We start from the raw sequence: 23,932 nt of genomic DNA on the forward strand, positions 1-23,932 counted from the left end.
ATGTATGGATGCTCGTGTGCAGGAAACACAGACCACACTCGCGGGGTTCCAGGTCAAAGGCTTTTATTCCCCAACAGCACGCTTGGATAGCCTGAAGGCAGGGAAGTGTCCTGTTTCGTCATAAGTCCCAAGGGCAAAAAAAAAACAAAAAAAATTCAAAAAAATCGCTGGGGACGAGCACGGTATGCGTACGGTATGGGTACCGTGCACGTACCCCGCAATTAAAAAAAATAATAATTTTTTTGCACTTGGTGGTCCTTCTGGGACCCCCTGAGAAGGGCTAGGGGGTCAGGGGGTCTCAACCCTGCCCCCTTTTCGCGTTTTCCACTCTTGTTTTGTGCTCTCTTGTGCCTCACTTCTCCTGAGAAACAAGATGGCTGCTCAGGTGGTCCCAGAAGGATAATAACATATATAAACGTTATCCGTTAATAGAATTAGCATTTACAAAGCCTTTGAAATTTATTGAAAAAAATATAGGTTTCACGCCTGATATAGTTAGGAATTAGCATTTAAAAATCCTTGCAAATTCACTGAAAAAACCATAGGTTTCAAGCCTTATATAGTTAGGAATTAGCATTTAAAAAACCTTGCAAATTCACTTAAAAAACCATAGGTTTCAGGCCTTATATAGTTAGGAATTAGCATTTAAAAAACCTTGCAAATTCACTTAAAAAAACATAGGTTTCAGGCCTCAGTGATGTCATCGGTGATGTCACTGACCATGTCATGAATGATTTAATATGTGACATCATCAGCAGTGGATTGCGGGTGCGCGAAATATAGTTAGTACAACTAACTATATAGGAGCAATTTCAATTGTTTTTTAAATGCGAATTCCTAACTATATAAGGCCTGAAACCTATGGTTTTTTAAGTGAATATTTATATGTGTAACATTTTTATAAATGTAACATTTTTATTATAAGCCCATAGAAGCCACACTGCAGAGGTAACATTGAGTATTGTTTTCCATTTTATTTTTTTGTTTGAATATCTTTTATTAGTTTTGCAGTATTTGTTTACATTACACGAGTATGCATTTTGTACGAGGTAATGGTATATATAACTTGCATAACACCAGAACGACAATACAGTGCAGCGACTATACGTGTTGAGTCATTAAACACATATCACAGTTCTTGTTGCAAAACTGACCGGACATATGAGAAGGAAGGTGCTTGCCGAAGAATGCGATGTCGTATGGTGCTATTAGCAGTGTAACTCGGGGTGTGGGGAAGAGATGTGGTGTGGGGCGGCATGTTCTTGCAGTTGCGCGCCTTCCCCAGGTCACTCCCATCAGCCAATATGCAATGTGTCCCCCGTTGTATGATCATATCAAGAACGTTGCGGGGGAATTGGGTATCAGCAACTAATATAATATTCATAACTGTATAACAGGCATGTCACAGGTAAAACTGCCTTGACATCCAAACGGAACCAGAAGGGAAGTGGTCGGGGCAAAGTAAGAGGAAAAGGTTCCCCAACATTGTGAGGTGCGGGAAGAAAAATTAAAAATAATTGAGATAGCTTGAAGTGGGGGAGGGCGAGGGTGAAGGGCTAATAGATCTATAGGAGTGTCAATGTGTGTCCGTGGAGGTGCGCCACTGAATCCGTGGCAGGAACATGTGGGGTCTAGTGGAGCGCAGGCCTTTTCCGGAGGGGGGGGGGGGGGGGGGGGGAGCAAAGGAAAAGGGGGGGAGCGGGCCAGAGGTGCCCAGCCGGTATCTAAATAGCAGTGCTGTAGGGGCAGGGTCTCGGGGGGCGGTGATGTTGTGTCTCTGCAGCGGTGCCTCTTAGCGTGGGTATCGGTTATGTCATTCACTCATCTAATATGGCGGGGTGTCGATGGGGACATGAGGGTGTCTGTCCCAGCTACTGGCCACGGCCGGCCTGAGGGGAGGTATAATCTAAGTGATGACCTGATCTAAACTCGCCTGTTGGAAGGACTTCAGAGTATCGTCCCAGAGTTGCGCAATGGGGAGTTTCATGTGCCCCGTCGTCTCCTCCCTGTGCAGTACGGCACTCTCCGCTCTTGCCCATTCCATTTTATTTTTATGGTGCGTGCTTGCACTAAAATATATAAAAGATCAAAAAATGCACCAGCTTGCCAGTGCCAAACCTGTCCGCTTTGCCAATGCATTTGTTTTTGGGTTTTTTAAATTGCCGGCTGGAGGTTTCTCTTCTGCTTCCTGCAGAGATGAAGGTGACCTTCTAGTGAAGAACACATTCCACTCCTTTAGCACACAGACCAGTTTTTTTTTTAAACCAATCGGGGGTGAGAGATTTTGGGTAAATGCTGCCTTTTATTAGCAGTCTAAATATAGAATGTCAAGTGCTAATTTATTTATTCTAGGTCTATTCTGTAACAGGTGGTCTTAGGTTTCTGGAAGGGAAGGGAAGGAGGGCAGCAAGTGAGAGACACGAGAGAGGTGGAAAAGGGTGCAAAGAACGAGTTATCCAAGTGAAAGACCAGGGCACTGGGGTGGCAGGAGATGTAGGAAGAGAAATGGGGGTTTGAAGTGACGTGGAGATGGTTGGAGTTCTTAGAAGGAAGAAAAAGAAGTATGAGGGACAGAGTGAAAAAAGAATGGTAACAAATCAGGGCGGAAAGAGGCTAGAGGTGGGCTGTTCTGGACCTGAACAGTCGCTCGGACTAGGGAAAAGCATGAGCTGGAGAACAAGGAGGGGTGGGTGAGCAGGAGCGAGAAGCTGTCAGCCCTGCCTAAAAGTAAAACATAAAAAAAAAATCTAAAGGGAAAAAAAAACTGCTTGAAGTGCACTGTGTTTTTTAGGCGAATGTGCTTAACCAAAATGTCATTATGCAGAGTGAGGGGAGCCTGTGGCTTAAGTGGGCAGACCTTTTGTAAAAACAGTTGTGTTCTCCCAAAGTAGCAAAATAGTTTCCCTCCTTCTTAGTGTACGACTGGTTACCCTGTGCCACGTATTTAGGAACCCGCTTAAAAAGTATGGTGGGCGCTACCTCTAGAGGTGTAACAAAAGTACCTGAATGATAGACTTTGTTGTGGCTAATAGGCTTCTTAGATGTAGCCATCCATTCATAATGGATTACTTTCCTCTAGCAAGCGCCATCGCTGGGTGCAGCTGACCGCAACGCATAGGACCCTCTTGCGGCCTGATCTCTGCCTTGTACGGTGGTGTTTCAACATTAGCTCTAGGTGGATGGTGCTGTTCTGGTAGGACAGCACTAAAAGCCGATAACAAGCCAATGACTCACAGCCTATCGGCTCCAGTAGATTGGAGGCGGATAATGCTGATAAGACCATTTTATTTTTCCCAATGTTATAATAATTGACAAGGAACAACCTGAAGGCTTTTGAAATAACCAGATTAGGTGCGAGCAGACCTTCGCTGTGTACGTGCTCAGTTGTCCCAGAGCTGCTGTGACTGCAGAGTACTTGAGGTCCTTCCGGCACACGGCTGCAACCCGTTGGCCTGGGGACATTTCTGCCCTTTCTTCCTCCAATCATTCCCTAACCATTTTTATTGGATAATGGGCTTATGTATTCTCCAGTAAAAACAATCCCTGCCAGTTTGGATAATGAACAAAAGCCCTGCGGAGTTGTTGCTTTATATTAAATTTGTCGTTAGATTGGTTTTCAAGAAAGGCAGCCTTTGTGCTCTGACAGGGTTACGAGGCAAGCTAGGTTAGAAGTTTAAGCAACAGAGTTTGATAACAATATTATATCGATACTTTATTATAACTCAAGATTGGTCCTACCAGTTACATGACCTGTTGGGCAGGTAACCGTACGTCTGTGCTACAGTCCAAATCACCTCGACCTTTTGACTCTACCAATTTAGACACTCAAAAAAAGGATTAGCAAAGAGCCTACTTTGACAGAGAAAAGCCATGTAATTACACACACATTCACAAGTTGTGGGTGCTCACAACTTTAGTCAGGCCGTGCTTTGATCTGTTGACTTTTGACCCCTTGCTTGGAGTTGACCACTGCAAACTTGCAGTGATTATTATTCTTATTATTATTTTTCGGTTCACAATTTGTATCGTGATTAGTGTAGACTGATGGAGAAAGAGGCGGGAAGGATTAACACTGCACCATTAGGTGAAACTGAAGCTCTTTGTAGCCAGATACGAAGTGTGACACGTTGGTCAATGATTTATTGGTTGCACTCGTAAAACTGTTCAATGATGTGCTTAACTGTTTATGAATTTCATATATTTTTTTAACTTTCTGGTATTGTTTTTTCATTAAACAACAAAACATACCGTGCAATTACAGGTGCCACAGAAATGGTTATCACGGTACATCCCAGGACTACAAGAACCTATGATGACCAAATATGTCCGCACAATGTAAAGAGAGAGATAAGAACCCCAAATAGGGTATGGGGAATTTAACTTCGTTATCATGTTCCTGACAAAATATGTTGTAGATGCTGGAGAGGGAGCACAGGGGGTGGCAAACATTAGCAGCACACAGGTCAGAGGGCAGCATTCACATAGACCTCCATGGAGTTCTTTGTCAGCCTTGCGACACTTGGACTTAACAAACATTGGCAATGCCAGTAAATGTCTCCTTTGAGAACTACCAACTTTGGCAAGAGTTCTACCCTGAGCGAACGGGCTAGAGTTCTACCCTGAGTGAATGTCCGTGATTAGATGATTTGAAGCCATCGCCCTTTGTGTGTTTGATGTAATGCCCTAAGGGGTCAAGGATATGCCCAGACGTGGGTCCCTTCTTCACTGCACTGAAACCAAGCTACACCTGCATTTCGAGCTCCAATCAGGGTAGCTCTAATCTGACGTGGCATGGTGGGCAAAAGAATAACAGGTTGGAATTCTACTCAGAGCGATAGACAGTGGTTGGACGAACTGTAGGAATTCCTCCTATCGCCGTTTGTGTGTTTGGCAATGTTGAAGAGCATTGGTAAACAGCAGTGCTTTTTGCTGGTGCTGCTTAGTGTCAAAAGAAAAAGTGCAATTACACCTCTTCTGTTTGCGTTGTCATACTGTAGGTGTGCACATGTCATTACGCATTTGTGCACCAGTTACATTAGTCGGTAAAAAAAAAACATTTACAATGCAACGGTCTCGCCTTTGCAAAAGTTAGAGCTATTGGTATTGTAAATGACAATTTTTTTTATTTATGGGTGGGTTTTGAAAACAGATAAATAAATGGCATTGTCATTTACGATGTTAATAGCTTTAGCTCTTGCAAATGCGAGACCTATTACATACACACACACACACACACACACACACACACACACACGCGCAATGGGCAGATTTTCTTGAAATAAGTCTTGGTGCCTGTTGCTTGGTGGGCCCTGTGACATGTCAACTTTAAAGTATATAGAACCCAGCACTAGAAGAAAGCGTCCGGAAGCAGGGCGTGGGATGCAGTGGCCTGACAGAGGACGCATATATATTTAAAGCAACAAGGGTACCCAAACAAGTCTGCACAGGACCTTGGGAAGCATACTTATTGAAAACAACATTGGTCCTATGCAAAAGGAAATACGAGAGCAATAAATGTAGACACATTGGATTCTATATTGGTTAGACTTGTCCAGCCGGAAAGAGGTCTCAATGTTTTCCTTCAGGAAAAATAGACAAAGGATTTCCTTCAACAATTCAACTCTGTGGGGCACAAGCCTGTACCCTACTTAAGCACATCCAGATTAGTACATAAGGAAAACAGTGAACATAAATAGGGCTTTTAGGCAAAAGGTTAAAGGTTCTGTAATAGCAATTAGAACAGATAATCAAGAATGCACCTTTACATATACATGTCACATGGTATACTTTATGTATAAGGTACATCTAAGGTCGACGGCGTTTCGATCCCACTATTTAATCATGGGGATCATCATAAGGACATTAATTAATGCCTAATTGATTCAAGCCTCTATTGCCTGGGAAAAAAGGGGGGAATAAAGGGCATAGAAAGGATGAATTGGGGTTAAAAAATACGCAATTATGCTTACAAGGTGTTGATTTGGGAAGAGAGGTGGTGATGTGAAAAGACAACATACCGGTGCAACTGTGTCTACATAAAGGTGGAACATGAATATAGAGCAGAGACGCCCTCCATTCAAAGTGTCACAACTGATTGCGGTGCGATAACGGCGCGACGGTGCCTAAATGCTTGTCGGCCATGGGTTTGGAGCAGAAACTCCCTCCATTCATTGTGTACTAGCAAAGGAAGGAGGCATGAGGAATCTCGTGGTTGGACAAGGCATAGATCGATTAGGACCTTCCGTTCTTAAGGGTGGTCCACTTAAATGATTGCCTCATGAAGAATACCTATAACATTGAGGACGGTACATTACAGTGGTTAACCTATTAAAATAGTAGAGGAGGACTGAAGTAAGGTGAGCAAAAGTGTAACCATTTCGGGCAAATTGTAGTGAGAATCGGCAAAGTGAGGTACTAAGAATAACTGCTGTGAAAAACGGCGCAATGGATTGAAGTGGAGTGAACGGGAAGATAGACATTAAATTCAAAAATGGTGTTACGAGGAGCCTATATTACGAGTGGCATGGTGAGCACGAGCGGATCAGATGTGGAAGCGGCGTGGTGAAAGCCAGTGTGCGATGGATGAAGGGCTTACCGAGGGTTTGCTAGGATGAATAGGGCGATAAGGAATAGTTGCAGCCTCCCTAAGGGTGAAAAGACCAGAATAATTATCGTGGTCGATGGGCGATAGCTCAGAGAAAAGGTTGTAACACGGGGCATGAGGCTTACCAGAATCGGGAGCCGAGGGGAGCGTCAAAGGGGTATTTTGAGCGCGTTGGGCAAGGAGAAGCCTGGGAGGAAGAGGCAAGGGATAATTAGAATTGGTTATCGGCACGTAAGTACTGGTACTGGTTCCAGTGAAGTACAATGGGAGAGGATAAGGCGCTTACCAGTTCAGTCGGTTTTTCAGTCTTCCATGGCAATGCGATGGCTTGCCGGTCTTTACTGGGCTCATATAAAGTGAGAGGAGGTTTCTGATTGGTGATAGGGAGGGCATGGAAATAAAAGAGCTAGCTGTACAGGGACTGCGGCGGCCATCTTGGAATGGGGACGTCTATTAAGGAATAGTAAAGAGGTGATAGTGTGTTTATTTCCTCGCTCCCTAGTCACTTCTACCCACTAAATTCCAGGAACATGGTACAATATAAAAGATTTCGAATGGTATGTCAATTAAAACCAGCTGCTGATGACTAGAAGGTCATCTATTATATCCGGTTAGTCCAGTCCTCTTGGAGATTCAATCCGGAGTTCAGACTATCTGTCTTGAGGATCCACTTTAGCTCCTCTTTATATAGTAACTTGGAGAGGTCTCCGCCTCTTGGTGGTAGGACCATCTGGTTTATCACAGTCCAGCGTACATCATTTTCACTGTGTCCTTTATCAATGAAGTGTTCGACCAACGGAGCATTAGCCGTTCTGCACCTGATCCTGCTTCGGTGCTGGGAGATCCGTAGCTTTATTTTCTGTTTAGTTTGTCCCACATAAATCATGTTGCAGGGACACAGGATGGCGTAGATAAGATTACAACTGTTACAGTTCGTGAAAGTCTTTAGCTCGTTTCTTACATCTCGGAAGACAAACTCTTTACATTCAATACAAAATTCACAAACACATGAACCACATTTGCAGTGACCTCTTAATGGTGGTAGTAACCAGAAATCATTCAGTGTAATATGGGGGGTTTCAGTTGGAGGAAGGGCTGCCCTCACAAGTTGTTCTTTCTGATTCTTGCTCTTTTCTGACAGAGGAGGCTGCTCTGAAGCCTTCAGCCTCTGGAGGAAACGGCACTGGAAGGAATTCACCGGGGCTCCTGCGGTGCCTCCGCTCGGTTGTCGGCGCGCTCTAGGGTGGGGCTTCTCAGTGCTTCCTCCAAACACCAGAGCTGCTTGGTATGACAGTAAGGGGCAAGGGTTTGGCAGGAACCCAAACACTCCTTCCGGGACACTCTGGGTGCGAGCAGAACTCAGGAGAGATACTTGGCAGTGCCCGTGTGCAGACCAGCCCCATGGGCTCAGCATCACTGCTACGAACAAAGGCTGGCACCGCCCTGAAACCACCGCCCTGCATCCCATCCCCAGCCCTGACAGCCACAAGTGCCCTAAATGCAGTGTGTGAGGAGGACTCACGAAGTGTTGTGCGCCCTGCCATGGGTGATGTACCAGAACCGCTATCCCACAACCCTTCCCCCGCCCCCAGGGAATGGAAAGGAGCCCTCCCCAATCCGTCCCAGGACGATGCCCGGCGAAGTGTGACTCTACCCAGTGCGCAGGGGAGCGGCCCTGCCTGTACCCCACCCCGCGCCCCGCAGCTTCCCCGCATGGGACTCACCAGAATGACCGAGGTCCGCACCGCCTCCGAGACGCTCTGCCGCCGACCCCGGCTTGCTGAGGCGCTTGGTGAACTTCCTGACTTCCCAGATGGTGCTGGCCGGCCGAGTCTGGGGCAGGGGGGAGCCGGGGGTTCTCCGGCTCATGCAGCCTCCGTTGCGGTCTGCGCTTTGGCTCCGGCTGAGGAAGGGGGCGGGAGGCGGAGGAGCTCCGGAGGTAGAGGGCGAGGTCACGAGGGAGGAAGCCTGCATCGCTAAGGCAGAGCCCACAGCAGGACCAGCACGGCGCGGGCAGCGGCATCCTCGTGGCCAGCGCGCTCAGAGTGCGCCCACAGCACTCAGGACAGGGACGGCTGCATACCGACACCTGGGGCAGGGGGCATGTCTGAGCAGGAACCTAGGGAGCAGACTCCGCTGTGCCAGCCTAGCATTCCTGCCGCCATGCACGAGCTTCCTGTGGTTATCGGCACGTAGGTAGAAAAAAAACGCACAGCCTAAACAGGAGACAAAACTGCACCACAAACAACAATACAATTAAATTTAAAAAACGCACAGCCTAGACAGGAGACCAAACTGCACCACAAACAACAATACAATTAAATAAAAAAGTGCCTGACTTCCTGCTGGCGTAAAAGCTTTCTGATCTTCTTTATGGGGCCATCTGTTGGCCCCATAAAGAAGATAAGAAAGCTTATACACCAGCAGGAAGTCAAGGAGCCCCGTCTGAAAAGGGCGGGGCTTAAAGAGAAAGAAATAAGTCATGGCGACCTCTTCTCCAATGGCTGGCCACCGTTTAGGAGGCCAGCCAATGGAGAAGAGGGGCGGGGCTTAACCCTCGCTAGTGTAACTCACTCTAAAACATAAAATCTCGCAAGCTCGACTGCGCATGTGCGCAGTAAGCAGGCATGTAGAAAATGCTCACATAACACAACATTCATTTCCTTACAGGTGAGATTACGTTGTTGTGGTCTTCTTTCTCTGCCTTTCCTTCCATCAAGGATCGTGGCGTCGTATATAAGATTATGGTGGACATACAGGCGGTCAGAGGCTGAACACTTCAAATGTTTGAATAACACAGCTACCAAAATAGTTTAAAATGATGGAATTGAATACATTTAATTGGAGCAGTAACATATGAAACCCTACAGAGGAACACGGTTGATTAGTGGCTATTATCTAAAAGGTTTATAATCAGAGAGTTGGTCAAGTTAGAGGCATTTTATGATGAGGACTAAAAGCTTCTAAACAGCACACATGTCCCTGTTGTACACCGGATCCAGTGCCCTCAAACCTAGATTTAGCAAAAACAAGCCGTGGGGTGTTGTGAAGAAATGTGCGCCTTTTAGGTTGTCCTGGTCCCACATCGACCATCCTACTTTCATATTGACTCTCTCCGACATTGGTCTCGTTCCACTAACTTCCATGCTTTTTTCCATGGCCAGACTGAGCCTGCAGTGGTAGAGAGAGACTCACCTTGGCCAACAAAATTCTGCGAGACTGTGCTAATGCCAGGTGTGGTCTACACAAAGGCCAGTTACACAACTATTGAAAAACTGCATTGTGTACCTTGAAGCCTGAAGAACCAGTAACATGAAGGTGGAAGTGGTTGGTGATCACTAACCCAGCATCATGTTCCTGAAATGAGTAAATTGATCCAGCGGAAAAAAATGAGTGCCCCTTCAATTTGACCAGTGAATTGTTTTTTCCACTTTCCCATCGCATAACCATTCCCATCCCACTTTCCACAGTGGTTCCTCTTTTCCGGTCTAACCTTAATTTCTGTTTAATATTGTCAAAGAATGTTACATTAGAGGTTAGATCTATTTTTAAGTGTTTTCTTATACATTTTTGAACATAATAACCTAGTTGAATGCTAAAAAATCTATAGATTATCAAGAAGTCTGGATAAACCTATCCTTGTATTGTGTTCCATCAAAGGCGCTGTATTAGGTTCTTGTACTGCTGTGGAAAGCTTTTGGTCTATGAACGCTGCTATTATTGTGCATTGAACTTGTGTTCATTATAGACAGTGAAGCTGTAAAATTGTTTTTTGTCTGATTTTATAGCGGTCAGCGGAGCAGTCTGTTATTTGTTCCCTCCGGCTTTCAGAGATGGCTCACCACCATGATCATTCGATGGTTCATCCCACACCGGCTCCCAACTTTGAAGTAGTGAGTGACTCAACCGATCATCCACACCACCACCCAACTACAACACCTGGGCACGACCATGGCGGCATGAACATGATGGTGAGCAAATGACAAATTAATTTGCGAGAGTGAAAAAATATATTGAGTGCAGGAGGTGAGTAACGGTGTAGTACTAGTGGGAGGAACAAGAATGGACAAAATAGGTCAGCTGACGCGTATTATAGAGAACAGGACATTGAGAGGGGTAAGAATGGGTAAGAATATTGTCCTGTCAGAGAGAATTCCATCTTAAATCAATTTCTTTGAGGTAAGAATAGCCTAAGGGACAAAGACGGACTCAATAATCGTGATTCTGGATAAGAGCCCACATAAAGATAACTAATATATGAGTGGAAGTAACTACAAGAAAGAAATTTATGGCAAGAACCATATAGCTATGGACGGGTATATGGTTCAGCTGAAGGAACAAATACAGTACTAGAAAGGTAGAATAAAAGAGATTAGTTGAATCACTGAAAAATAACTCTTGGTATGAAAGATCAGCATGGACTAAACAACCCTTAGTGGCAGGTTCTGGGAGAATAGGGGCTACATAGCAAGAAAACATTCAAACATGATACAGAAAATTGTATGTGTGCTAGCATTGATGTTGGAGGCACAGAATAGGGTAGTGGAAGGAAAATAAGGTTTATTGTCTACACACTTGTGCAGAGATGGTGAAATAAGAGCATCACAAAATGGATGTGTAAAAAAAAAAAACCTCCGGATGAGCCGAAGCAGTGGAACAAAAGAAGGGATTCAGACTGGGAGTAGATCCCAATCGGGAGTGGTTTTAAAGGCACAAAGGCTAATATGATGGGTCAGTGATGGTAAGAGTATTATGATTCAGTGGTAGTAGATGTGAGAGAGCAAGTGTCAAAGAGTTTCTTTTCTAAAAGTTTGTTGGCCATAGGACAAATTAATATCAGTGAACCAGTCTATGGAATAGAATTTCAGTATGAGGAGTGACAGAAGGGCATTGGAGGTCTTGCCACCAGTATGAGGAGTGACAGAAGGGCATTGGAGGTCTTGCCACCAAAGGCATTTTCTAGTACAAAGCAGATGCTGATGGGTATGAGAGTGAAACAAGAAACTACTTTTTAGAGTATTTAAAAAAAAATTCAAGAGTAGGAGAAAAGCCAGCTGCCAGTTTAGTGGAGGGAGAAGAGACCGACAAGGGGACTGACAGATCACAGAAAGACTATTGAAGGTTGAAGTGGACGACCTATAGCACAAACCAGATTCAAATTAGTTAATGTCTTTTGAGACGAGCTTAATCGCTGAGCTAGTGGTGTGGTAAACTCTATGATAATCTGGATGCCAAGAATCAATTATTTCTGAGTGAAAAAGCCCAGCTCAAAAATGATAAAACGTGAAAAAAGCATTTCAGGAAAATAAATCCGAAACGTCTTTCATATGTTAGTCGCACGTCCAAATAACACTACACTTTTATAAATTACTGCCACATCTTCATGGTTCCCAAGAAGTATGTATTGTTTTTCTTTAATTTTCTGTTTAATTCCTAAATTGTAGATGATTTTGTATGCTTACCATCGGATATCATAACTTTTCACTGCAAGACTTTCAGTGCGTACGCTCTGGAACCACACATACTCCTAAGGTGTTGCGATTCTAATCTGTTATACTCCGACAGATGTACTCTCCAGATGGGGTATTTCTGAGAAATAGCGTTTGCTTGCTGGGATATCAACCAAAGCAGTTGCATAGCCTAGACTTAACACCAACGAGTTCCTTACTTTTGGCAGTGACGTTCATGCGGATCCTCCAATTGTCCTCCTTCTCTGAGCTTGCCTTGAGTACACTGCATAACATTTCACATTTTGTGTAGATTTCAAAATCACTGTGGTTTGTTCTATAACAAAGTCTGTAATTCAGAAATAAGACAGTCCGTTAAGGAAGAATAAGAAATACTTGTAAATTATAAAGACATATTAGTAATTGCACTCATTACATCCTCCTATTTGGGTTTGCAAATAACTATCACCCAGATTCATCATGCTCCTCTTTTGCGAGTCCTTAATAGCGATTATTAAGGAATCGCTATTAAAGACTTGCAAAACAGGATGCATGTAGAAATCGCAAAATTTATAGCGATTTCTTCATCTTCCTTATTTGCGATTCGATAATTGCTAATCGCAAATAAGGACGATTAGCAATTAGCAAATCGCAAATAAGGAAGCGATTTCAAGGGTGCCAGGGTGTCCAAAGGACACCCTGTAGCACCCCTGAAGTGGTGATTTACACTGGTGTTGCGCACACACATGTCCAAAGGACATGTGTGTGTGTGTGTGTGTAACATCCAACTTAGAAAAATACACTAAAGTGCATTTTTCTAAGTTTTCGCTATTTACCACGAAGTCAGACTTCGTGGTAAATAGCGGGCAAAAATTGTGAATTCGCAATTCTAAAATGGTTCATGCATTGCATTTAAGGAATCTCAAATAGAGATTCCTTAAATGCAATTCTTCGCAATTTAGCGATTTCAGATTTTGCGAATATTGCATTTGGGATGATGGATCCCAAATGCAATAAAAGCGCTCGCAAAGGGCCAGATTCGCAGAAACTGGCCCTTTGCGAGCTGATTTTACCTTCATGAATCGGGCTGTAACAGTATTTGCATATCTAATTGAATTCTGTGCCTGGCCTAATGAGTCATACCTACACCTAGAGTGTGTATTAGTTTGCACTGCATGCATTTTGATATGTGTCCAATTGAACCATTGTCGTTTTGCATGTACTCAATACATACAGTATGTAGTGTGCACGTTATAAGACCACGTCACCTTTCTTGTTGTGGAATGCTGCAAGTAGTAGACCGCATGCAGAATGCGAACTCACTCATTTCAGAGGTTGTCGGATGCAGCAAGCAAAGGCCATAAGAAGAGCAGTTGCTGCTGAAGCTCCCGCTTGAGTGGTTCCCATTTGGTAACTAAGTTACATATGCGTGTGAAATCCATAAAGGTATTCTGCTGAGATGAGGATGGCTACAGGGAAGTCAAAGGCTGTCAACTAGTGATTGGTTGAGCCCTCAATATAAGGGCCTCGTTTAGAGTTTGAAGCGAACAAACCATCATCCAATTTCATCTTACCTCCCATTTAGACCTCTTCTGTGTGGTTATTGATTTTCATGGCATTTGGTTCAGTAGCGAGAAAGACTGACTGAATTAATTTAGAGGACTGAGCTACGTCTATTGCGTACTATGTAGGAAAAGGGATTGGCTATCCCAGTGAAAAGCTAAACATTTTACTGATTAAAGTCTCCTAATGCCAGAGAGTCCGATACTCAATAATCATGACTCTGTCTTGGTAAATGTGTTGCAGTATGTTGATAATTTTAACCTGCATAGAACCCATGATGGATTGCAGAAGCAACCTAATGCCTTACTAATTACTAATCAATGAGAATTTAAATAAGCTAATTGTTAATTGCCAGAAAGCAGCATACAGCGTTATGGTTGGATATTCTTGGTTTCGCTTGGTTTTTGGTTTTGCATCCTTAGAGTAAGTCCTAAAGTATGAACAATTAAGCGTGCTCATCAACAAAGCGCCTCCCCTAAATCTAAATTCTGAAAGATACAAGCCGCATCCTTTCCCTTTTGTAGGGGAGCTTTTAATGTTCATAAAATTGTTACGGTGCTAATCTGGTGACACCACTGCTTACATCATGTGAAACCGAGGTCAAAGTGCAACTCCTTTATGGAGACAGACCTGTTTTGCATAATCAGTTAGATACCATTGAAGTGAAAATGTGAAGTATCATTCTGGGTCTTAGCCCAAGCACCCTTTTAAAAATTGTTTGTTTAGATCTTGGCCTGTGTTACATGAAAGACTCAAAGCAGAGTGCACATATATACTTGCTACACTTAGGGCCCTCATGCATCTATTGCTGTAATACCCATGCCGTTTGAGCTAGGAATTATTGTGGTTAAAAACTTGACATTTTGAATTTGTGTCAATACTAAATCCGGTAAATACTACATAGTTTGGTAAGGTATCTACAAGGTGCCGTTTTATATTGGCAAATCATGTGCATGGTCTAATGAGGTTCTTGACCGAAAAATGGACCAAATCATGGATGTGATAGCTTACTTCCTGAAAAAGCAGAAATATCTTAATGCTCCGAATTGGATACCATAGCTTGTTACTGGAGAAGGCAGGTAACCAGATATCCTAGGTAAACAGACCCATGGTATGTGGTGGTGGTGGTGGTACTGAGACTAACAGCTCTCGAGGCTTCTGTATATTCAGGAAACCGAATCCACCACATGTAAGCAAATATATTTTTTGAAATTGTTGATTTTATTATGTAAGTTCGGAAGAAGAATATTTGTAAATGTTTTTTCCTTCTAGTTTCCTGACTGGACAAGACTGTCTTGTAATTCTACTGTGCGATCTTATTTTATTTATCCTGCGATCGTGTCATTTGTAGCTCTAATTCTCTATGGAAGTTAACTCAGTTTGTCGAGTACTTTCCATAAACTTAATTGGTCCATTGTTTTCTTTAAAAAAATAAATTCTAAATCTTTATGATTTTCTTGTTTGCAGCACATGACATTTTACTTCGGATACGAACATGTAGAGCTGCTTTTCTCTGGCGTTGTGATCAACACACCAGGAGGTTGGTGAATTCCTCATATGGGTCCTTTCCTTTTATGTATTTTTTGTAACTGATTCTGTTGAGTGTGTGAGATTTGAAGTGTTGCATGGTCCGGAGAAAGCTTGGAGGCGCCTTTTAGAGGTTGCAGTTTATAACAGCACTCCGTTTTATCTTTGAGAACATTTCTGACAACTTTTTGCTAGGACGTACTATGTCTAGTTGCTCTCTGACAGCTGCACAATTACGTTTCTGTATTACAACTATTACGTTCTTCGAATGCCATATTTCAGGGTAATTGGGTGTGAAGTTGAATAAATGTTTTTTTTTCTTTTCTTTTAACTAAAAAATAAGCGGAGTCTTCTCTTTTTCTTGTGGGTGACCCTTTACCATTGCTGATACATTCTTTCCCATCTCATTGCAGGGTTCAAACAGAAAATACTCAGGGCTGTAACCCTGCTGTGCCATGTTTGAGCCCATATGATGCCATTTTTCATATGCAATAATTCATTTCTCAGATTAAATGGTGGTTCTTTGGGTACTCTTCAATTTAGGTCAAACTTCCTACACCATTCTCTTAATGGTCCTCATCCATAAAGTACTTTGACATTCCTACTTACGTCGCTAACCCAGCCCACACCATTTTGCAATAGTCCACTGTTCCTCTGACATGCTTATGTTATCTGATAACGTCTCTACGGAACTTTCCTCTGATATTTTGTTTATGCAAGAGTAGTCGAGCTAAATTACCTAGTTCATACAAGGCTTCACTGGTTCCTGTTGAGTAACTAATGGTGTATAAGGCTCTGCAATGCTGTTGACTATCTTCAAAGAACTTGTATGCCTGTTGCAAACAGTGGCTGCCCAATTGAGTGAGCCTTTTACGGTTAACAGTGTGTGAAGTATTGAATTCCCTAAAATTATGTGTATATTTGTCATTCTTTAATTTTAATCTGTTTCAAATAGGTGCAGCTAAACTTTTAAGATTAAGATACCTAAAGTTCTTTATAACAAAATCTTAGATTGGGCATGGGAAACTAACATCTTGGACCCTTGTCAGCTGGGTTTCAGGAGTAAGGTGGGAACAAGGGAGCAATGCCTTAACTTGAATTTAATTATTAGTAAATATGCTATTGCTAAGAAATCCCCGGTCTATATGGCCTTCATGGACTTGTCCACCGCTTTTGACCTAGTTAATAGGTCTAAGCTGTGGGTAACCCTTCGATCCAAGGGTCTGGACGAAACTCTGGTCAATTTCCTGGCTTATCTGCACAGAGATCCTAAGGCCCAAGTAAGAATGGGGGTGGGAGGAGAGGTCTCGGAGTTTATTGATATTGGCAGGGGGTCAGACAAGGTTGTGTTCTGGCCCCCCTGCTTTTCATTACGTATATCAATGACCTGAACACCTCCCTGAAATTGGCCATCCAAAACGTCCCATATATTAACAAAGAACCCATTCCTGCGTTGCTCTATGCCGATGACGCAGTTTTAATAGGGCGCACATCAAATTCTTTACGCCTCCTTGTTGAAGATTTTAATATTTTTATGAAAAATCTAGACTTATAAGTCAATTTAAAAAAATCTTTTTTAATGAGCAGTTACCCAGGCAAACGGGCTATATGCCTGATTGCAATTGACAGCCATAAGATGACGGCGGTAAAATCCTTTGTATATTTGGGTTTGGCCTTTGCTGCGAACCGCTCCTGGAGTGAGCACTTAGCTCGCGCCAAGAGCAAGTTCTCAAAGGCCAATATCTCGATTTCAAGCATCCCTCGCCCTAAGACGATGGGTGCAGTATTAGCTGTCCAAAGGATTTATAAACATCAGTGTACCCCGGTAGCGACCTATGTCGCTGAGATATGGGGGACGGCCAGCTGCTCTGGTATACAGCAGGAGGAGAATAGATTCTGCAGAAAAATACTGAATGTCCCCATTTCAACCTCCCATTACATATCTCATAAAGAGCTCAATATTAATTTTATTTCTGATTTTATCAGGTCCCGCCCAGCACATATGTGAATTGCTGTATGGAAGAACGAAGCAGCCACCTTGACCCAGTCAATCATTAAGGACTGCTTAGGTTGTGCTAGGGGCCTAGATATCCCGTGGTTGGGTGGAGTGTTGAGCAGTTTGCACAGTATAAATATGGAAAGCATCTTTTGGGACCTTCACTTGCTGCTTTAGTCGCAAAAAAGGATATGCAGAATGCTCTGTACACCTTATATAAGACCGAGCGTGGTCAGTAAAACTACTGTGCGTACTTATATGGCCATTGAACATTATAGGCACCCACTCCACATCTATTTGTTACTACCGATGTCTCGCTGGGAGACAAGTTTATTGTTCCGTTTAAGGGCTGGCACAATTAGTTTTGTACTCTCCTTCCCACTTGGTTATTGTTCTAATTTAAACTCAATCCCGTGTCCGTGCGATGGGAGGAGTGAGCAATCTGTAACGCATTTTATATTCTCCTGCAAATTTTATATCAAATATTTTAAACCGTTTTTATGCTCGTATTTTAATAAGAGAAGACCAATTAGTTTAGAGGCAGCATTTGATTCCATGTTAACTTTAGATGATGAGGACCTTACTTTTCGCACTTGCACTTTCCTAAAAAACGGCAGTAAGGGCACGCAGATCCATGGTTGAAGACTGAGAGTAATGTAAATAGTTTTGTTCTGTGATGATCCTAAATTTTGCACCAAATCACTTATGTTCTGTATAGTGAATGGATTTAGACTATTTGACCGGTTAAAATGTTAATATGTATGTAATGCATTTATGTTGTGCTTTTATGGGTACTGTGGAACCCGAATAAAGATTGATTGGCTGACTGACTGACTGACTGATACCTAAAGGTGCTCAAGAACAACTTTAGCATCATCCATTTCGAGAACAGACCGGCTCAAAGAATCCTGTGTTCAGTATATTGCCTATTTCGGACTTCCCAAAAATAGGTTCCTTGCAAACTTGAAAATAAATACAGGGATTCTGAAAATAAAGTGTGCAGGATTATGAAGGTCATTTGAAAACAGATTTAAAGCTTATCTGAGGTTTGCACACCTTTTTGCAGGGTACACGGGGCATCCGATTTAAATAAATCCTGTATTAAATGAATGACCTTTCACTAAGTCTTCCTTAGATCAACTAGGCTAGTCAGTGTGGGTTTAATTAGCTACTTTCATATAAGGCTGTTATAAATTTCTTATCGGCTCAAAACATCTCTCCCCCCCCCCCCCCACACACACTTTTGAGTATAATTTGCCCAGAAACACTACAATTCAGTTTGTTAAAATCTGTTCAAAATCCTGTTGTTTAAGAGTAAACCGTAAACTACTCACAATATTTTTCAAAACATTTTTGTTTGCATTGCTGTATCAAATCCTACCAAGGACTAACACATTCAAACCACACCACATAATAATTCATATACAAATTCAGTAGTGTGCTGTTGTGAAAAAAACAATGCTCTTGCAAAGAGCTCTCAAAGACACTGTCTTGTAAGACTTAGGAAGAAGGTATGCACATCGGATTATAGTGCTAAGGAGCAAAAATAACATTAGCTATTCGAGCAGCAGTTCTTGCCATGCCTCCTGAACCTTAAATGCACAGGTTTAGGAACCCAACTAGGGAATTTCTGAAAGGTAACTTCATCGTGGGTAGAAAATACAAATATTACTCAAATAAGCCTAGTTCTATTTGAACGTTTAAGTAACACATCTGCCTTTTGGCTATGAAGCATAAAAGCCTTGTGTAGACTTTTTAAACATATTTGCTTAATGAAATTAGCAGATATGTGGATTCTTTCTAAACTCAAAATACACAGCCTCTCATTTATGTAGATTACAGAATGGTGTAAGCAGCACCAATCAACATGCATTTCATGGTACTAAGTTGCTTTCTACGATGATGGGGAAGTGAATTACTTAGAATCATAATTAGTAATCCTGGCCATTGTTAGCTTTAGGACTATAGCAAGAAAGAATCTTAAATTGAAAAGTATATTTTGGTGAGGGTCTATGCCAATCCATCTGCACCATACACAGAAACAGAAATCTCTTTGTCGTAAAGATGGTAAGTAATATAGACCCTCTGTAAACATGTAATCATGCTTAATCCCAGCCCTTTTCGACACAACCCTTTCGTTGTCAGCACATTAACAAAAATACCCATCATAACAAAAATGTAACAAAGAAAATAATAACAATAATAGTCAGGCTGCATACCATGATTTAGACATTCAGTATAAAAAATAAGGAGTAAGGGTAACTTCATAAACGTTATGGGAAGGTGAATATTTTAAAGGGGGAGACTGGGCTTGATTGCAATGGACTGCTAGGTTTAAAACCATGCAGGGCAGTGCAGAGCCCTGAAGGATGGGATGGGATTGGATTGGATGGGCATTACTTGCATGAGATGTATAGCTTATCTTTCCCCCAGTAGGTCTGACTTCATGAGTTAAAACTACAAGTGGCCTGAACGTCTTCCACTTTGGGCTGATTGAGGCATGGGACGACTGTTCATCCTAATTGTAAACTCCTAGTATTTGAGCACCAGGTCTTTGTTAGCATTCATTCGGGAACTGTGGAATATGCGGTTTTCTGCAGTTCATCGCTATGCAATCTTTGGCCATTGACTACTCCTTGATCTCGATCTTATGAGCAGTCATAGGAGCTGGCAATTTTAACATTCCTGCCTAAAAATCATGTGTCTTTTTTATGATGATGGTTTATGATGGCTAATATTTCATGGGTTTCTTTTGTCTCTAAACATGGTTTCAATTTTCTGTATCTCTTGAATTTCACAATGTGTCCCTCTTTGGCCGCACACTCTATGGTTGAAGCCCCAGTTAGGCAGGGCCTAGCATGACTGTTTATTGTATTTAAAGGACTCTCCTTGTTCCTACTTTGAACACATTTATTTTCCACCCAGTCTGGGCGTGGTTTTTGATGCCACAGAAGTGTTCATCTTAGTTGTGCACACTCTTCCTGAAATTGAGGTGTAGTGGGTCTTGGAAGGAGTTGTAGTTGTTCCACTTATTTATGTCTCTGATGACATCATCCTGGAGATGCAAGTGCACCTCTCTAATGCCTACATCAATGAAACTACTAGGAACCAGTCAAGCAGGAAAGGCAAGTAAGCAGACTGGCTCAAAGCAGGGTGCTCTGAACTCTGGAGCTTGCTTAGATTTGGGTGATTTTGGTCTCCCACATGCCCTTGTTCCCGTCTTTGACAATGCTTTCCCTTTATTTTAGGGGCTTTATTTTCTTTTTCCCAGATGAATCTTTGAGCCAGAGATGCCAAGGAGTTAGCAAGTGTTTCCAGCATCCGTTTTATCACTGTAATTTCCACTCTCAATTTGGGGTTTAGTTCTGTTGTAGCTTTGCACCTCTACTGTTGCTTCAAATGCTATCTCATGTCAGCACCTGCCTGATGGGATTTAGTTAATTAACTGAGATGGCTCGAGCATGTCCAAACTGTCCTGAAGGCTAGCATTTCTGTGGTGTCCTCGAAAAGCTCGCATTCCTGCCTCAGTACAATCTAATATAAATATAATCAACCGGCTGGTTTGGAGTCGTGGTATTGGGTGGGGTGACGTTTTGGGGTGCTCGTCCTTCTCCTGGATAGCTCTTAACTCTGAATTTGCCCATATTGTCTGATTAGCTCCCATGGCAATTATCTCTTTTGTCAAGCTCTGTTGAGGGGAGAGGAAGCCATCCAACTCCTGGCCCTTGCGTCTATTAATGCCACTATGTTTACAGAGAAACATTTCTGTCACTTTCCTCTTGGTTCTTGTAAGGGAGCCACTGGTGGGGTCAGGCATTGTAGTACGTCTCCGGCTGCCAACATCAAGGCAGAGACTCTAAGTTTTGTAGCTGGCTTGGTTTCATTTCTACCTCTTTCTCAGATCTTCTTTAAAGACACCTCCTCTTGTTGATCGATTAAGTGCCATTGACCACTTCCCTTAGCCTGCCCTATGATGCTGCCTTGCACTCCTGCGTCTGCAAGCCTCCAGACTCAACGCTACACTACTTCTAGCCTAGTTCCTAAGGTAGGAGGGGTACCTGTGAAGCCCAAGTAGTGGCTTCATAAGACAGAAGATTTCACACAATAGGTGCCTGCAAATCACAGTGCTTAAAGAGCTGAGGATTGTTCCCCTTTACATCACCTCTTGCACCTCTGAGACTCAAAGCAGTTGGCACCAAGTTCATGCTAGGTAAATGTAAAGGTTTAAGGCATGCAAGATTTACCTTCACAGGTTTTGCTCTCTAAATTAAACATCCCATTGGCCCTTGATGTACTTTAATTTATAGCACTGTTTCTAGGACACTTTGATTCCCTTTTCTGGTGAGCATAGCTTCGCTGTCACCGTCCTAAACCTCTGGCAGATATTTTAGCCACCCAGCTAAAACAAGCACTGGCGTTGCCAATAGGTCTCGCAGTAGGAAAGTTGGAGCTATTACAATTGCAAATAACAATGCCTTTTATTTTTGTTTTCATTTTAAAAACATAAAGGGCTTTGTCATTTACAAAACCAATAGCTCCAACTTTCCTAATGCGAGACCTATTGTGCACTGCACAGTGTGGGTGAAAGTGGCACTGCGTGGGTGTGAATGGCGTTGCGTGGGCGAGTGGCGTTGCGTGGGCGAGTGGCGTTGCGTGGGCGATTGGCTTTGCGTGGGCGAGTGGCGTTGCGTGGGCGAGTGGCGTTGCGTGGGCGAGTGGCGTTGCGTGGGCGAGTGGCGTTGCGTGGGCGAGTGGCGTTGCGTGGGCGAGTGGCGTTGCGTGGATGAGTGGCGTTGCGTGGATGAGTGGGGTTGCGTGGATGAGTGGGGTTGCGTGTGTGAGTGGCGTTGCATGTGTGAGTGGCGTTGCGTGGATGAGTGGCGTTGCGTGGATGAGTGGCGTTGCGTGGATGAGTGGCGTTGCGTGGATGAGTGGCGTTGCGTGGGTGAGTGGCGTTGCGTGGGTGAGTGGCGTTGCGTGGGTGAGTGGCGTTGCGTGGGTGAGTGGCGTTGCATGTGTGAGTGGCGTTGCATGTGTGAGTGGCGTTGCATGTGTGAGTGGCGTTGCGTGGATGAGTGGCGTTGCGTGGGTGAGTGGCGTTGCGTGTGTGAGTGACGTTGCGTGTGTGAGTGACGTTGCGTGTGTGAGTGACGTTGCGTGTGTGAGTGGCGTTGCATGTGTGAGTGGCGTTGCATGTGTGAGTGGCGTTGCATGTGTGAGTGGCGTTGCGTGGATGAGTGGGGTTGCGTGGATGAGTGGGGTTGCGTGGATGAGTGGGGTTGCGTGTGTGAGTGGGGTTGCGTGTGTGAGTGGCGTTGCATGTGTGAGTGGCGTTGCGTGGATGAGTGGCGTTGCGTGGATGAGTGGCGTTGCGTGGATGAGTGGCGTTGCGTGTGTGAGTGGGGTTGCGTGGATGAGTGGGGTTGCGTGTGTGAGTGGGGTTGCGTGTGTGAGTGGGGTTGCGTGGATGAGTGGCGTTGCGTGGATGAGTGGCGTTGCGTGGATGAGTGGCGTTGCGTGGATGAGTGGCGTTGCGTGGATGAGTGGCGTTGCGTGGATGAGTGGCGTTGCGTGGATGAGTGGCGTTGCGTGGATGAGTGGCGTTGCGTGAGTGGGGTTGCGTGTGTGAGTGGCGTTGCATGCGTCAGTGGCGTTGCATGCGTGAGTGGTGTTGCATGCGTGAGTGGCGTTGCGTGTGTGAGTGGGGTTGCGTGTGTGAGTGGCGTTGCGTGGATGAGTGGGGTTGCGTGGGTGAGTTGCGTTGCGTGGGTGAGTGGCGTTGCGTGGGTGAGTGGCGTTGCGTGGGTGAGTGGCGTTGCGTGGGTGAGTGGCGTTGCGTGGGTGAGTGGCGTTGCGTGGGTGAGTGGCGTTGCGTGGATGAGTGGCGTTGCGTGGATGAGTGGCGTTGCGTGGGTGAGTGTGGTGTTGCGTGGGTGATAGTGGGCTTGCGTGGGTGTGAGTGGCGTTGCGTGTCTGAAAGTGGTGCTGTGTGGGTGAAAGTGGCACAGAGCCTTTGATGTGGCCTGGCGCAGGAGAAATGCTGCTGCTGGGAACAGAAGGCCTGGCCGTGAAGCAGGGGGCGGGGCAGCGCTGGGGAAGCCTGTGGGAGGGTGATTGATGCCTTTGATGTGGGGAGGGAGGAGAGCCTTTTGCGAGCCTTGTGCAGGAGAAATGCTGCCGATGCGCGTGCATATTACACTATTTCACGTTTTTCATTTATTCTCTTTTATACTTGTAAAGGGGCCATTATTAGTCCCAAACTATAGAAAAGTTAGAACGAAGTGTCACTTTTGGAACCTTAGTGAAACCACACCACCACACAGCATCAGCAAGCGTGCACACGCAAACTGGAAACTGATTAACAGAGATCTCCTTCCCAAAATGTCTAATTGACAACGCATTTCGTTTCACGCAGTATGCTGCTCTGTGAGCAAGGACACGCTGTACTCTGCAAATGTGGGAAAGTGGGCAATTTTATTTATGAAGCTTGCAGAAACGACGTCACCATAAATTATACCATAAAATATATATTTCTCGTGGCAAAATTGCAAAAACGTTTTACTTTTTTAAAAAGTCTAACACAATTAATTAAAATATTCGAAATCGTAAAAATAAATGTGACTCAAATAACAGATGAATGAATCCGCCTGCAGATTTCAAAGGACATTATTGTAGGCGATGTGGGTAAGGCATGGTGAAAGGAGATGTGTGGAGGATGGGGGCGGGCTTGGGAAACAGAGTACGGCCGGCCTGCGGCCGGCCATGAATTATTAGGGGAGGAGAAGCCCTTTGATG

The 23,932-nt window shown here is 43.9% G+C and overlaps 1 protein-coding gene across 2 annotated transcripts in view; it reads left to right on the plus strand.

The window, feature by feature from the left end:
- Nucleotides 1-23,932, plus strand: part of SLC31A1 (solute carrier family 31 member 1) — a 256,358-nt gene that overhangs the window by 226,727 nt on the left and 5,699 nt on the right. For both annotated transcript variants that reach the window (XM_086921203.1, XM_086921204.1), the window contains 2 exons: nucleotides 10,393-10,575; nucleotides 15,082-15,154. In XM_086921203.1, the coding sequence (XP_086777329.1) occupies nucleotides 10,393-10,575; nucleotides 15,082-15,154 (256 nt within the window). The remainder of the gene's footprint in view (nucleotides 1-10,392; nucleotides 10,576-15,081; nucleotides 15,155-23,932) is intronic.

Source organism: Lissotriton vulgaris, chromosome 5 (assembly GCF_964263255.1).
Source record: "Lissotriton vulgaris chromosome 5, aLisVul1.2, whole genome shotgun sequence".
Lineage (NCBI taxonomy): Eukaryota > Metazoa > Chordata > Amphibia > Caudata > Salamandridae > Lissotriton > Lissotriton vulgaris.